At 47.2% G+C, this 14,652-nt stretch overlaps 1 protein-coding gene across 3 annotated transcripts in view; it reads left to right on the top strand.

Annotated features, from left to right (window-relative positions):
• ABCG4 (ATP binding cassette subfamily G member 4) overlaps positions 1-14,652 on the top strand; it is a 43,715-nt gene that overhangs the window by 16,930 nt on the left and 12,133 nt on the right. For all 3 annotated transcript variants that reach the window (XM_082201005.1, XM_082201004.1, XM_082201006.1), the window contains exons 3-10: positions 6,865-6,982; positions 7,627-7,759; positions 9,361-9,411; positions 9,570-9,715; positions 11,225-11,348; positions 12,544-12,658; positions 13,080-13,219; positions 14,065-14,163. In XM_082201005.1, coding sequence (XP_082057131.1) covers positions 6,865-6,982; positions 7,627-7,759; positions 9,361-9,411; positions 9,570-9,715; positions 11,225-11,348; positions 12,544-12,658; positions 13,080-13,219; positions 14,065-14,163 — 926 coding nt within the window. The remainder of the gene's footprint in view (positions 1-6,864; positions 6,983-7,626; positions 7,760-9,360; positions 9,412-9,569; positions 9,716-11,224; positions 11,349-12,543; positions 12,659-13,079; positions 13,220-14,064; positions 14,164-14,652) is intronic.

Below are 14,652 nucleotides of genomic sequence, written 5' to 3'. Positions count from 1 at the left end.
TTTCAAATTTCTTAAACAAAGAAAAGGCTGACCAGATAGTTTTCACCCAGGTGAACAGTATTAATGTGAATTAATGTGCTTCGGATGAATGTTGCGGATCTGCCCTAACCCTTTTGAGGGTCTCTTCATATGTCCAATTTATTGAGCCTTGGTTCTTATTCACTTGCACAAAGTTCATGCAAGGGTAATCTAGTGTCCATTCTTCACTGAGCCTTTGTTCTGATTTGTTTACAGGGTGGTTATATGACAAGAAGGATGTATCCTGATTTGCTTGCAGGGTATTAATGTATCTTCCTTTAATCATTCATTCCACCCACATTTCCCAATACATTTCTCTGTCACATTCTTTCGTTTGTTCGTTTCCTAAGTGGACTTGTTGCGCTAGAGGGACAGAGCATTTCAATCCACTTTTAACTGTGCAAACTCAGAAGTTCCAATATCCCTCCTGCAAAAAAGAAAACCTTCTGGAGGGCAGACCAAAGATGAATAGAGTTGTGGTGTTGTGGAGCCCTCTAGCGGTGCTACTAACTTCACAGCTGCTGATTTATTTATTTATTTTAAGCACATTGCAAAGTAGCCAAGTTGTTCAACAATGTCTTCATCTGTGCATGTGTCTGCAGTAGACAGGAATCTAAGCGAGGATCCTAAAAAACATTTGCCATGTGGATCTTGCATCAAGCGAGTCTGACATAATCCAGCTCCCCCTGGCTGGATTCTGCAAGGGCCCTTCATCAAGTGCCTTATCCATAGCTGTCAATGTTTCCCTTTTTAAAAGGGAAATTCCCTTATTCCGAATAGGATTCCTCGTAGGAAAAGGGAAAAGTTGACAGCTATGGCCTTATCTCTTCCTGTCAAAGGCTATTGGACTCTTCCTGTCAAAGGCATCTTGGTGGTCGCTGTGAGAACAGGATGCTGGACTAGAAGGGTCATTGGTCTGATCCAGCAGGGATCTTGTGATCTTCTTATGTTCTCCCTCCTCACACATCTAGTTGCAGGTTCAGGGGTAGTGTGTGCAGGGGGAAGGGCAGGAGAATAAAAGATTAATCACTTTCCCCCAAAGCAGCCTTCCCCAATCCTCGAAGTGGCTCAGTGGGGCTGCTAATTAGCAAAACAAAATCCACAGGAGACGTATTAATAACACAGCCTCCATCTCTCTTTGGTCCTTATTCAATTTATATTCTTCATTCTGGAGTATGGCACTGGTGTTTTTAATTATTATTGTTATTAACACGTATCCATTGCCATGTACGAAATAAAATAAAATCTCCAAGTGATTTGACGAGGTAAACTGTAACGCGCGGAAGCAATTTAAAACCGTGAAAACGTTTGAAAACAACAAAGACCTAAAAAGCTTATCCAGTAACGTATCGGTGAAGACAAGTCCTCCTACCCAGCCCACTAAAAGACAGTCTCCACCATAGGAGACAATATTAATTAACCAAAGGCCTAAGTGGGCAAAAAGGCCTAGCCTGGCACCTCAAGACTGGCAGCTGATGAGTAGTTATCTACAGGCAGCGATGGTGCCAGGTGCATCTCCCAGAAGCTGTAAGAATTGTGAGCCATGGGGTGAAATTCACCAAGTCAACCTACATGCTGTACGTTTAAAACACATTCGAAGGACGCTCTTTCCCTCAAAGGTTTCTGGGAAGTGTGGTTTAAGGCTTGCTGGGAACTGGAGCTCTGTGAGGGGTAAACTCCAGTACCCAGAGTCCTTTGAGGGAAAGAATGTGCTTTAAAGCATCGCGGGTACACAGCCTAAGTGTTTACACCAGGGGTGGCTAACCCTGTTTGACCCAAGGACCATATTTGCCCTTGGCCAAGTCTCTGGGAGAGGGCCACATGCCCAGTGGTGCGTGCGAAATCCTGGAGAGCTACTGTTATGTACTGAGTTGAATAGGATCCAAAATGCAGCAGTCTGATTGGTCCTAGAATAATAGGATTCAGAATGCAGCAGTCTGATTGGTCCTAGAACAATAGGATTCAGAATGCAGCAGTTTGATTGGTCCTAGAACAATAGGACCCAGAATGCAGCAGTCTGATTGGTCCACAGGAGCCACCCAATCCAGTTCCAGGTGGAAGCGAATCCACAACCTGATTGGCCTACAGGAGAATCCCGGAATTAGCCAATCACATGGGACCCATTGTGTAAATAATGTATATAAAGCAGACATTCTGGGGGGGAACTTCCATTCCTCCTCACCACTATGAGCTGAATAAAGAGCATGAAATCCACTCTCGACTCCGAGTATATTTCAGCTACTGCCGGTCGGTGTAGACAAGACTAAGGTAGATGGTACAGCAGCCTGACTCAGTACAAGGCAGCTTCCCTGTGTTCCAGCTGCTTGCTCTGTCCAGCTCATCCATCCCCCTGTTTTGCTTTCCATATTGTGGATGGCATCACAGTGGTTGCCAGTAAGAATCAGGTCATCTTGAAATTCTGCCAAAATCTGCCGGTCCATCTGCGGGAGGGAGATGGGCCCTGCTGACCTCGGCTCCCTTCCTGGAACTCAGCAAAGCATCCAAAATTGATTCAAGTTCTCCGTTTAGGGGCTGGGCGTTCCCTGAAACGCTGCACACCTCCTCGCTAGGCCTGGTCTGGACTGCTTCAAGACAGGAAGGAGCGGTTGATGAACTAGACTAGGAACCAACGTGTGTTCCCTTACTCCCTGTACCAAAGATCACGCCTTTGTCTTCTGAGCTAGGCTGTGGACACACACTACATTTAAATTTTGAATTTAATTTTAAAGCTAGGGTTCATTTAAAGCAAGTGGTTTTCTGCAAAGGAGCTGGGAAATGGTAGCCTAAGGGTGCTAGGAATTGTAGCTCTGTGAGGGGTAAACTATATAGCTCCCAGAAGTATTTGGGGAAGCCATGTGTGCCAATAATAATAATAATAATAATAATAGTTATGCAAATTTATTTGGCGTGTGGTGTGCATGCAGCCTCCGTTAATCCCAAGGAATTCCTGTGCTGAGAATGCTTCCAGGCAACAGCTGCTTTGCCAGCAACAGTTCAACAGGTAAAGCTTTCCTCAGAGTAAGGAGAGGATGCAGTGGTGGAAAGGTCTGAAGCATTTGCTCATGCAGAAAGCCCCGGGTTCAATCCTCAGTGTTAAGTTGTAGGTGAACATATCAGACGACACAGCGATTCTTCAAACAGCTCTTGTTTATTCACAGGCCAGAACAGAACTGAACTGAAGGGTTCAGCCAGCCTGCTTATATAGAGCGCCACTACAACGCAACAGTAACCACTTTCTGTAACTATCCAATCACTGAACGTCACTTTTGATCCCTTATTTGCATATGTGGACCTGAGTGAAAACTATCTACAGTATCTCCCTGCTGGCCCAGGGTGAGAAATTCAGTACATAACACCCCTTCCCCCCAAGATAAGGCGTTAGTTACAATCGTAATGGTTTCCTTATATACAGCACTACACGTAATGGTTCAATTAGACACAAAAGCATATCGGTTACATTTCACCTACTTCCATTAGACTGACAGTATTACATGTCCAACAACGTAGTCATTTAAATAAGTTGGGCGTTTGGAAACTCTGCCAGACCGCCGGGAAGCGGTACCCAGGTCTGGGGGGCTGCCCGATTCTTCCCGAGGCTGTAGCGCAACCCTAGGTGGCGTTGAAACCAAGTCCCCTGGATCCGCTGCTGTGGGTGGAACCTCTGTGAGTGGAGTTGGCGGAATGTCAGGCATGGCAGTGGTCTGAGTCTGTGGGAAGTCCGGCTGACCCTCTGAAGCGGCTTGGTTCAGCTCCACGCCTGCAGCTTGTGAGAGAGTTGTAGGTGGAGCCTCGCCATCTGGCCCAGGGTAAGAACCTCAGTACATAACACTCAGCATCTCCATGCAGGACTGGGAAAGTCCTTGCCTGAAACCCTGGAGGCTGCTGCCAGTTAGTGCAGCCAATACTAAGCTAGATGAACCAAAGGCCTGACTTGGTATAAGGCAGCTTGCTATCATGTTTGGAGAATGACACCATGGGCTGAATTCCTGCATCCCTGTTAGGCAGGTGCTTAAAAGCACAGGGACTAAAACAGAGGAGGGGTGAGGAAAGGGACATGACCCCTACCCAAGAATCTGGTGGTGGTGGTGCAAAGGAGCTTTGCTTGGGACTAAGAACATAAGAAAAGTCCTGCTGGGTTTGGCCAGTGGCCGATCTTAGTGTTATGTACTGAAGTTCTCACCCTGGGCCAGCAGGGGGATACTGTAGAGAGTTATGCAAATAAGGGATCGAAAGTGACGTTCAGTGATTGGATAGTTTTAGAAAATTGTTACAGTTATGTTGTACTGGAGCTCTATATAAGCAGGCTGGCTGAACCCTTCAGTTCAGTTCTGTTCTGGCCTGTGAATAAACAAGAGCTGTTCGAAGAATTGCTGTGTCGTCTGATATGTTCACCCACAACTTAACACATAGTCCAGCTTCCTGTTCTCACAGGGGCTATCCAGATGCCTGTGGGAAGACTGCAAACAGGATTTGAACACAAGACCATTTCCCTCTCCTGTGGTTTCCAGCAACTGGCATTCAGAAGCATAACTGCCTCTGATCACGGAGGCAGTGCATAGCCATGGTGGCTAGAAACCATCTATAGTCCTCTTCTCCTCGGATTTGTCTCATCCTCTTTTAAAGCCATCCAAGTTAGTGGCAACCGCTGCTAGGGTTGGGTGATATATCAATATATCATCCCAAACCGGTTTGAAGTCCATACCGTGATATTGGTTTCATAGTTTTTGACCTGGCAATATATTGCGAATCGTGGTGTGTGTTAGGGCTGGGCGATATATCGTCCAAAACTAGTTTCAAGTCCATATCATGATATTGGTTTTATAATTTTTGACCTGGCAAAATATTGTGAATCATGATTTTTGTGTGCTGTGCATAAATCACAATGTGGGGGAAACCGTGAAGCCAGCCAATGCCTCTACATAGCTCCACCCTTACTTCAGATGTTGCGATATAGCAGTACCGTATTTTTTGCCCTATAGGACTCACTTTTCCCCCTCCAAAAATGAAGGGGAAATGTGTGTACGTCCTATGGGGTGAATGCAGGCTTTCGCTGAAGCCTGGAAAGTGAGAGGGGTCTCACTCTCCAGGCTTCAGGAAGCTACCCGCAAGTCGTGGGAGCCCAGCACGAAGTCACGCAGCTCTTCCAAGGCTTGCGGATAGCAGCCTGCTCTGGGGGCTGGGGTCGGAGGAAGCTCGGGCCTCCCCCGCCCCAGCCCCACACCTGGGGGTGATTTTTTTTTCTTTATTTCCCCCCCAAAAAACTAGGTGCGCCCTATGGGCCGGTGCACCCTATGGGGCGAAAAATACGGTATATCGCAATGTTTAGCTGGTGATATATTGTGATGTTGAAAACCAGATATTGCCTGGCCCTAATCGCTGCCTCCTGTGGGTAAGGGAGTTCTGTAGCTTAACTCCGTGCTGTGTGAAGAAGTCCTTTTTTTTATCTGTCCTAAATCTTCCCACGTTCAGCTTCTTTGGACGGCCCCGAGTTCTCACAGACTTGCCCCAACACACACGCCTTCTGAACTCCGAACTTTTGAAAACTCTGCCTCACCCCCCACCCCTTTCCCAAAATGCCTTGTGGTTCCCTCCAGCTTGCTTTCCCAATAGATTCTGCTTCTTGTCCCATCTGCTGACAGGGAGGCAGCTATTTGGTTGATGGGATCTGTGCATGGCCTGTCCATCTTCCGATAAAGCACATACCAGGAAATTAGTGGGGCGAAGGGTTGCAGGAGTCGAGAATGATGAGCAAATTTGGCAAGAACAGACAAAGCTGGAGGCAGACGCTGATCCTCGCGACATAGATCTCGCTCCCTCCCTCTTTTTAAACTCTTTCTCAATAGCGCTGGCAAAGAATGTCATTGTACGTCTTCCTTTATACAGAGCTGGGATGAGGTGGTGACTGGGGCATGGTTTCTGCTAGTCATTAGTTTGAGCAGGAAATCGGAAGCTTAAAAGGTATTCCTGCTTATCGCTGCCTCACACTTTCTCGAGGCTCACTCTTAGCAACCAGGCTTAGCCATTGTGAGTGCAGTGGTTAGAATGTCACACGAGGACCTGGGAAACTAGGGTTCAAATTCCCACTCGGCCAAAAAGCTCACTGGGCAACCAGTCACCACCATTCTTAATCTAACCTACCTCACAAAGTTGTTGTGAGGATTAAATGCAGATCACAGCGGTAACTATCTACTTGCACTGGTGTGCTTTCGAACTGCCAGGTTGGCTGTAGCTGGGACAGAGCAATGGGAGCTCCCCCCTTTGTGGGGATTTGAACTGCTGACTTTCTGTGGTTTAGACCACAGCGCCACGCAAGTCCCATCCATGGAGTGTACAGTTATACCTCATGTTACGTTTGCTTCATGTTACGTTTGTTCAGGTTGAGTCCCGTGGTGACCTGGAACTACCAGAAAGGGTTACTTCTGGGTTTCGCCGCTCGCGCATGCGCAGAAGTGGCGAATTGCAACCCGCGTGTGCGCAGACACGCCGCTGCAGGTTGCCTTCCTTTCATGTTGTGAATGGGCCACCAAAACGGATCCCGTTCGCAACCAGAGATACTACTGTAATGATGTCACTCGGTATTGTAATAAAGGAGGTCTGAGGCCACATAACTTGCTCAATCCCAAATTATGCGCCAAATGCTAACTAGTGTGTCCTCCACTGTCTCTCAGACATGGGTGGGGAACTTGAGGTCTTCCCTGCAGGTTGTTGGACACCAGCTCCCTTCGTGTTGGCTGGAGCTTGGGGGGAGATGGAGTCCCACAGCACTGGGTGACCCTCAGCTTCCTCACTCCTGCTCTCTGACTTCTGGGGCAGCCCTCACAACTTGCCCACCTCCCTCTTTTCCAGGATACAAGACACTGCTGAAATGTCTGTCTGGGAAGTTTTGCCGCCGCGAGCTTATCGGGATCATGGGCCCTTCCGGAGCTGGGAAATCAACCCTCATGAACCTCCTGGCTGGTTACCGGTGAGCCAATGCCCTTTCCTCAGAGAGAGGCATGTTTTTACCTGAAAGGATTGGGATCTTTACAGCTCCTGGTTTCACTGTTGTTGCATTGTCAGATTTATGTCCTGTAATGAGCATATATCACATGATGTTTTATGTCACGAGATGAACACGGATCATCTTTTCCAGAACAGGGTGGGGGACTATTTTTCCTATATCTGACCTGCCCGTCACGGGCCAAATTTGACCAGTAGGCAGATCCTCAGCCAGCATAGCCAATGGTTTGGGGTGACTGGAGTGGGCGACGGCTCCACGTTTTAAAGGACCCTGGCCAATTTACCCTTAACGGACCTCCTCCAGCACTGACCCCCCACATCTTCACTGTGGTGGGCCTTGTCAGTGTGGCCCCTATTTGAGTGTGGGTCATTGGCAAATGCCCAACCACGTTGACTGTTGGTGCCAGCTCTCAAGAGGGAATGCCAGGGGAAAGCCCATCTAGATCTATCGCAACCCTTGACTTCTCCCTTCCTCCAAGCTGAGAACACTGAGATCATTGCAGGTTCTCCAGCTCCATGGACATAGCTCAAGTGGCGGTGAGCCTCTGGCTTTCCAGATGTTGCCAAAGCACAACTCCCAACATCCCAGGTCACTGTTGTCGTTTACAGGGAGACGGGCATGAAGGGGCAGATCCTTGTGAATGGGCGGCAGAGGGAGCTGCGCACCTTCCGGAAGATGTCTTGCTACATCATGCAGGACGACATGCTCCTGCCGCATCTCACCGTGCGTGAGGCTATGATGGTGAGCAGGGGAGAAATGGGGCCCGGAAATATTTGGGTGATAGTGTGGGGGTGGGGGGTTGTACCAGGAGAAACCTAGGAGGAATCTGGACTTCCAGAGATGTGCAGAGGTCAAGATGGAAGAGAATCACGCCCTGGTGGCAACAGCAAAGGCTCTCTTCCCAGCCCACTTCACCTCATGAATTCCGCATTATGGAGCTTATAGCCTGAGAGAAGATTATTGTCAGGATCCTATTGGTACACCACCTCCTGACTCATTCCTCCTCAAACTGCAGAGGGCTGCAGTTTTATTGTTTTTAAGCATTGTATTTTGTAAACGGGGACATGGTTCTGTGGTGGAATGCGTAAGTGTTTTGCCCCATATTTAAACAAACAGTCACTGTCTGTGCCTCAGAGTAGGCTCTGTCAGGAATTTGATTTCTGTGAATTTCAAAGCAAAGTCACCTAATGTGCTTCTCCTGGGGTAAGCTACAGATCAGAATGCCATTATACTTCAGGTTTTGCTTTTTTTAAAAAAAGTGATACAGTTCTTGACGGAAAACAAGAAATACATCTTATAAATGCCTTCTTTATGTTTCTAAATGTATCTCTTGCAGTCAAAATACTTATTTATAAATGAATTTTCATCCAAAAAAAATTTAATATGCAAATTAATACGGAATAAACTTATGAATAAACACATACAAGACTGACAGGGGTTGGAAACTGGTTTGGCCATCTCTTGTGTCATGGAGAAAGCCTGTTTAGAACCGTCCACTTTCAGTGTGGGGAGACAGGCTTTTTTTATTTACTTCATATGGGAGAATCCCTGAAAGATATGATGCTTCCACAATTCAGGAAAACACCATGTGGTTTTGATTCCTTGTGTAGCTCAGCTCTAATGTCTGGTGCAGTTATGGCAGTTCTCATTTATTTAAACCTGAGCCAATGCCGGAATTACGTATAAGCTAAACAAGCTATAGCTTAGGGCCCCACTCTCTTGCCCCCCCCCCAAAAAAAATATTAAGGGGAAAAAACCCTGGATGTACATTTCCAAAATATAAGATAAAAAACAAATGAAATAAAACCTACATACAGCAACAATGTTTTGTGTTGTGTAGGCTCCTATGATGTAAGTCATGGGCCCCTCCTGCTAGCCTGCTCCCTGAAATATCACTGGCTTGTTCATTTCTATATATAGGGTGCAACATTCTGCATGTGCAAATGGCTTTAGATACCTATTAGCTCCATAAATTACCATATAGTATATATTTAACACAAAAAACAGCGACAATTTGTTGTTGACAAAGGACAGCTGGACATATAAAGGGTCCCATTACCTTCAGTAGCGTAGGGCCTCATCAAACCTGAATCCGGCCCTGACCTGGGCTATCCTGAAGCTAGCTGCTCTCCTTTGAGCATGTAAAACTCCAGGGGTGGTGGTAGAAGGGATTCCTCCCGCCTCACATCCACAGGTGGACAGGGACACCGGTTTTTCAATCACCCGACATGCCAACGACCATTTGCAGGAACCCCAGCAAACTAGACTTCATTAGGCTGCTGGGTGCACATCAACCTGCTCAGATCACTTCCTAAGTAGAACATTTTCACTTCCCTCCTCAGGTTTCTGCCAACCTGAAGTTGAACGAGAAGCAGGAAGTCAAGAAGGAGCTGGTGAGTTTGCTCATTTCCTACATTTGAAAGCCAAGAGTTGTGTGTGATTCACCACCACGCTGGGCCTCATCAAGTAATGTTGGCAAGAGCCCACATTTTGGGCTACCTATGGCAACTAAACCTGTCCATTTCCCCCTCGCTCCCTCCGTGGGGTCCAGGTGGACGAGATCTTGACAGCTCTGAGTCTCCTGGAATGTTCTTACACCCGCACGATGTCCCTGTCCGGAGGGCAGCGCAAGCGCCTTGCCATCGCCCTGGAGCTGGTCAACAATCCCCCGGTCATGTTTTTCGACGAACCCACCAGGTAAGATGCCAAGGTGTTTCCAGGTTTCCCTATCCCTTCAACGTCACCTGAGGAAAGGCAGCAGGACTCAGTTAGCATCCAGTGGATGTTGCAGAGATTCCATGGGCCTCATTCAGCCTCGGTTTCAATTCTGGGGGAGAGGGCAGGAGGCAATGGTAGGAGGAGGCTCCCCACTGGGCAAGCAATGGTGTATTTAAGGCTGGAACCTGGGGGTGAAGTCTAGGTGCCCAGAAGGCGGGGAGGGAGGGAGAGAGAAATCGCCACCCAAAGAACAGCCCATGATGGGGCAAATGGAGGCTAGCCCATTATGGCACTCGGGCCCCAATCTCGGTCTTGATTCCTCCAAGCCCACCTGCCTTCTTACTTTCAGCCATTTCTGTCTGCTTCCTTCTCCTTAGGCCGCATTCACACCATACATCTAAAGCAGTGTAGTGCCCATTTAAATAGCCATGGCTTCTTCCCCCAAAGAATTCTATTAATATGTTTATAAGGTTGGATTTTTAAAGAATTAAGTTTGTTTTTATTGTTTATCTGCTTATTGTTTTCTTCTTTGATGTACTTTTTTGTCTTTTGTTTTTGTTTGTTATTCTGTTATGTGATATTTGTTATAATTGTGGAAAACCTAATATTTTTTGGGGGGGGAAGAATTCTGGGAGAATTCTGGGGGCTGTAGTTTGTTACGGGTGCTGAGAGTTGTTAGGAGACCCCCGACTCCTTCCCCAAGGCTCCAATTCCCAGAGTTACCCGTGAAGAGGGATTGATTGTTAAACCAATTGTAGCTCTGCGAGGGGAATAAGGGGTACTGTCCCCCCAAAAACAACTTCAGCTATGCCATGCTGGTACCAATCATGGAGAGAAAACACACATACTGATGCTGTTGCCTTCTAATAACAACAGGGAGCATTCCTCAGTACCAGGGAAAACACACAGGGTAGACACACCACTCTCAGTGTGGTGTAGAGCCAGTGTGGTGTAGTGGTTAAGAGCGATAGACTCGTAATCTGGTGAACAGGGTTCAATTCCCCGCTCCTCCACATGCAGCTGCTGGGTGACCTTGGGCTAGTCACACTTCTCTGAAGTCTCTCAGCCCCACTCACCTCACAGAGTGTTTGTTGTGGGGAAGGAAGGGAAAGGAGAATGTTAGCTGCTTTGAGACTCCTTCGGGTAGTGATAAAGCGGGATATCAAATCCAAACTCTTCTTTAACAGAAACCACTCAGAAGGTACCTGCACATTTCTACACACACACACACACACACACACACACACACACACCCCTTTCTTTCCAGGAGGGCTGGAGACTTATTTTCTTTTTAAAAAATGAAAGCTCAGAGTTTGGGGCATCTGCCCAGAGTCCCCACTTGAAGCCTTCACGGGTGCCATGATTTGTTTGCATACAGCTGGTAAACCATAGTTTGGCTTACTGTGTTGTGCAAACCAGGCTATTCTCCATTCTCCTCCTCCTGCCGTCATTCACTCCAGCATTTTCTCTCTTTCCCTGGCTCTGCAGCGGACTGGATAGTTCCTCCTGCTTCCAGGTGGTCTCGCTGTTGAAATCGCTGGCCCAGGGCGGTCGCACCATCATCTGCACCATCCACCAGCCCAGCGCGAAGCTCTTTGAAAAGTTTGATAAGGTGAGGGTCTCTGTGCACCATCTGCCTCTGAACCGGGATATTGCTGTGGCTCAGTAAATTCAGCAGGATCCAGATTGCAACCTGGTGTGGCGCTACTGGTGCCATTGTGGCTCAGGGGTGTGTGCAGGGGGTCTCGGAGCCCATGCTGTACTGCACTGTTCCTGATTGGAGAGGCAGGCTTTAGGATCCTTTGCGGCCTGTCCATCCTCTCACCAAAGCTGCCTCCATTTTGTTTGTTTTTTTATCCTCTGTGCCCCCGTCAGTCAGGGCAATGCAGTCTAAAAAGAACAGAATTCTGTGCACAGCCAAGCAAAATTCGGTGCCAGGGAGAAAGGGACTTTGTGTGCCCTGCGGAAAATGATGCAAGTCGAGCATAATTGCCCAAAAGTTGCAGGATTTGTTCTGCAGTTTTGCATTGTTTTTTGCCAAGTCAGAGGAGGGATAGATGAGGACACTGTTACTCTGTCCCCAACCCTGGAATATCTCATTGAGCCGCTTCTGACTGGCTTCTAGATTTCAGGGGTATATCCTCAGCCAAAAGGGCTAGACGCCTGGTTGATAACAAGGAAAGAAAGCTGAGGCGTTCAGGAAGTTGCTACCACATTTTGCTTTCTCTGAATTGTGGCATACGCACAGCCTTGCCAGATGTGTGAGTCAGAACGGCAAACGGCACACCCGACACCACATCTCGAGGTGCGCATAACCCAAGGCCAGCCAAGCCGTTTTGGCATGTGATCCCAAACATCCCACAAGCGCTTCTCCCTGGGAGTAAAAAGGCAAGAAGAATAAATTAAAGAATTAACTATTGTATTTTTTGCTCTATAAGACTCACTTTTTCCCTCCTAAAAAGTAAGGGGAAATGGGTGTGCGTCTTATGGAGCGAATGCAGGTTGCGCAGCTATCCCAGAAGCCAGAACAGCAAGAGGGGTTGCTGCTTTCACTGCACAACGATCCCTTTTGCTGTTCTGGCTTCTGAGATTCAGAATATATTTTTTCTTGTTTTCCTCCTCCAAAAACTAGGTGCGTCTTGTGGTCTGGTGCGTCTTATAGAGCAAAAAATACGGTATTTGCTGCCCTTTCATGACACTCAGCTGTCTGAGGTGGCCGCCTCACTCTGCTCAATGATAGCACCATCCCAATATGTTAATCCTCATAAGTGTTTTTCTTTTCTTTTTTCTCTCTCTCTTTCTTCCAGCTTTATATCCTGAGCCAAGGTCAGTGCATCTTCAAAGGAGCGGTGCCCAACCTCATCCCATACCTGAAAGGGCTGGGCTTGCATTGCCCCACCTACCACAACCCAGCTGATTTCAGTAAGTGATGGCTTTAAAAAAATAAATAGACAAATTCATGGAGCCCGAGGGCTGCATTTTCTTCTGAAGGCCACAAGCCAGTGGTAGGAAGTTCCAGAGGCAAATGTGGGTGTAGCAATGAGCATTCATTTTACCTTTGTGCAGCAGGCTGGCTTCACACACCACCCCTCTCTGACCTCCTTTCCTCCCTCCACCCAGAATCTGACTTCTTGCAGTAAGGAAAGTGATGCGCAAAATGAACCGGAAAGTGATAAGCCTCGCTTCACACAACAGCGTATAAATTCCCTGCAAGCCATTCGGAACGATTGCTTAGCAAATAGCCAACAGTTGCCTGACTTCCCTGCAAAGGTTGTGCAAACAGATCAGGATAAATTGCTCGATAAACAAGGTTGTCTGAAAGCCGCTTCTTTCTCGTTTGCAGTTATCGAAGTTGCCTCGGGAGAATACGGCGACCTAAACCCACTACTGTTCCAAGCGGTCCAGAATGGTCTCTGCGCCATGGAGGAGAAGAAGAGCAGTCCGACCAAAGCAGATTCCTCTTGCCCAGGACACTGCGTGGCAGTAAGCTGGGGCGGGGCGGGGAAAGGGGTTGGCTCTGGCTGCTTGTTTTATGACTCAAGAATCCCAATGGATACACTCAGACCTAGGGACTATTTTTCCCATTCCTCTCTCCACATCAGAGCACCATCGTTAGCAGCAATACACATGCTGGTGAAGGGCAGGTAGCCGAAATAACAATAACAATAAAATCTACAGAGAATCGAATTTGCCATTAGTAATATTTACTTACTTACTTAGTTTTTTATTTATTTACTTATTTACTTTCCTATTTATTTATTTATTTTATTTAGTAAACTAATTTATGGATCGCTTCAAAGCATTAAGCCATTGAAGCAGTGTGCATGGCTAAAAACAGGACAAAACACGGAAACACAAACTTGGAAACAGTAAAACCACCTGTGCAAACTTTAAAAACCGCCAGGCAATTTCCTCGAATGTAAATTGGATCGTACATAAATGACTGGGAAAGCCATCCTAAGCAAAAATTAAAAATATTAAAAAATTCAGTAAGCACCTAAGACATCATGATAGTAGGCGCCTTTTTGATATTGTCTGGCAACTGATTCCAGAGAGCTGGAGCTGCAACACTAAAAATCTGGTTCCTAGTGCAGGATGGGTGTGCAGCTCTGACACTCAGAAGTGACTCTGACGTATATCACTTATTTCTGTGTTAGCTTTTAGTTTTTGTGGACCGCCTTGCATTTCAGTTTGGTGGAAAGGCAGGCTAATAAAATAAACAATGATAAAAATCACACATGTTCACCACCCAAATCACGACAGTTCCACTAACCTCCTTTTCCCCACCCCACCCCCTTTTCCTTTTTTTGGCCCTGTGTCACTCTCAGGATTTGGACCACATCGAGAGCCATACTTTTGCCACCAGCACCATGACCCAATTCTGCATCCTCTTCAAGAGGACGTTCCTGTCTATTATGAGAGACACGGTGAGGCTTGGAGGAGGGGCAAGCTGAGAGAGGGAGGAGCTTGAGTTGTGGGAGGAGGAGGGATGTGGGGTGGGACATGTTGTATGTGGTGGACGATGTGGCTTGTTTTCGGGTGTTGTTGTTTTAAGAGTTATGTGCTGGGAGTGGAGAGACCTTCCCAGGTTTTTGGGATCTCTCTGTGATAAGAGAGGCGCTCTGCACATGGAACAGATGCATTATTTTAGGTACTCCAGAATCAGAGCAATGAGGAGATGGTTTGTTTTGAACCCGGGTCCTTCTGCATGCAAGACACCTGCTCTACCACTGAGCTATAGCCCCCAAAGTCAAGACAGATCTCACCAGGAGGCTGTGTATACCCTATATCTTTGAAGCACATTCAAAACACAAAGAATTCTGGGAGCTGTAGTTTAACACACACACACCCGCAGACTTACAATTCCCAGCAACCCTTAACAAACTTGTGGGAATGTTTAGGGATGCAGGAGAGGA

This window comes from Podarcis vaucheri (assembly GCF_965113315.1).
Source record: "Podarcis vaucheri genome assembly, chromosome: 15".
In the NCBI taxonomy this organism is placed as follows: Eukaryota; Metazoa; Chordata; class Lepidosauria; order Squamata; family Lacertidae; genus Podarcis; species Podarcis vaucheri.
This window is presented reverse-complemented; position numbering and strand designations above follow the sequence as displayed.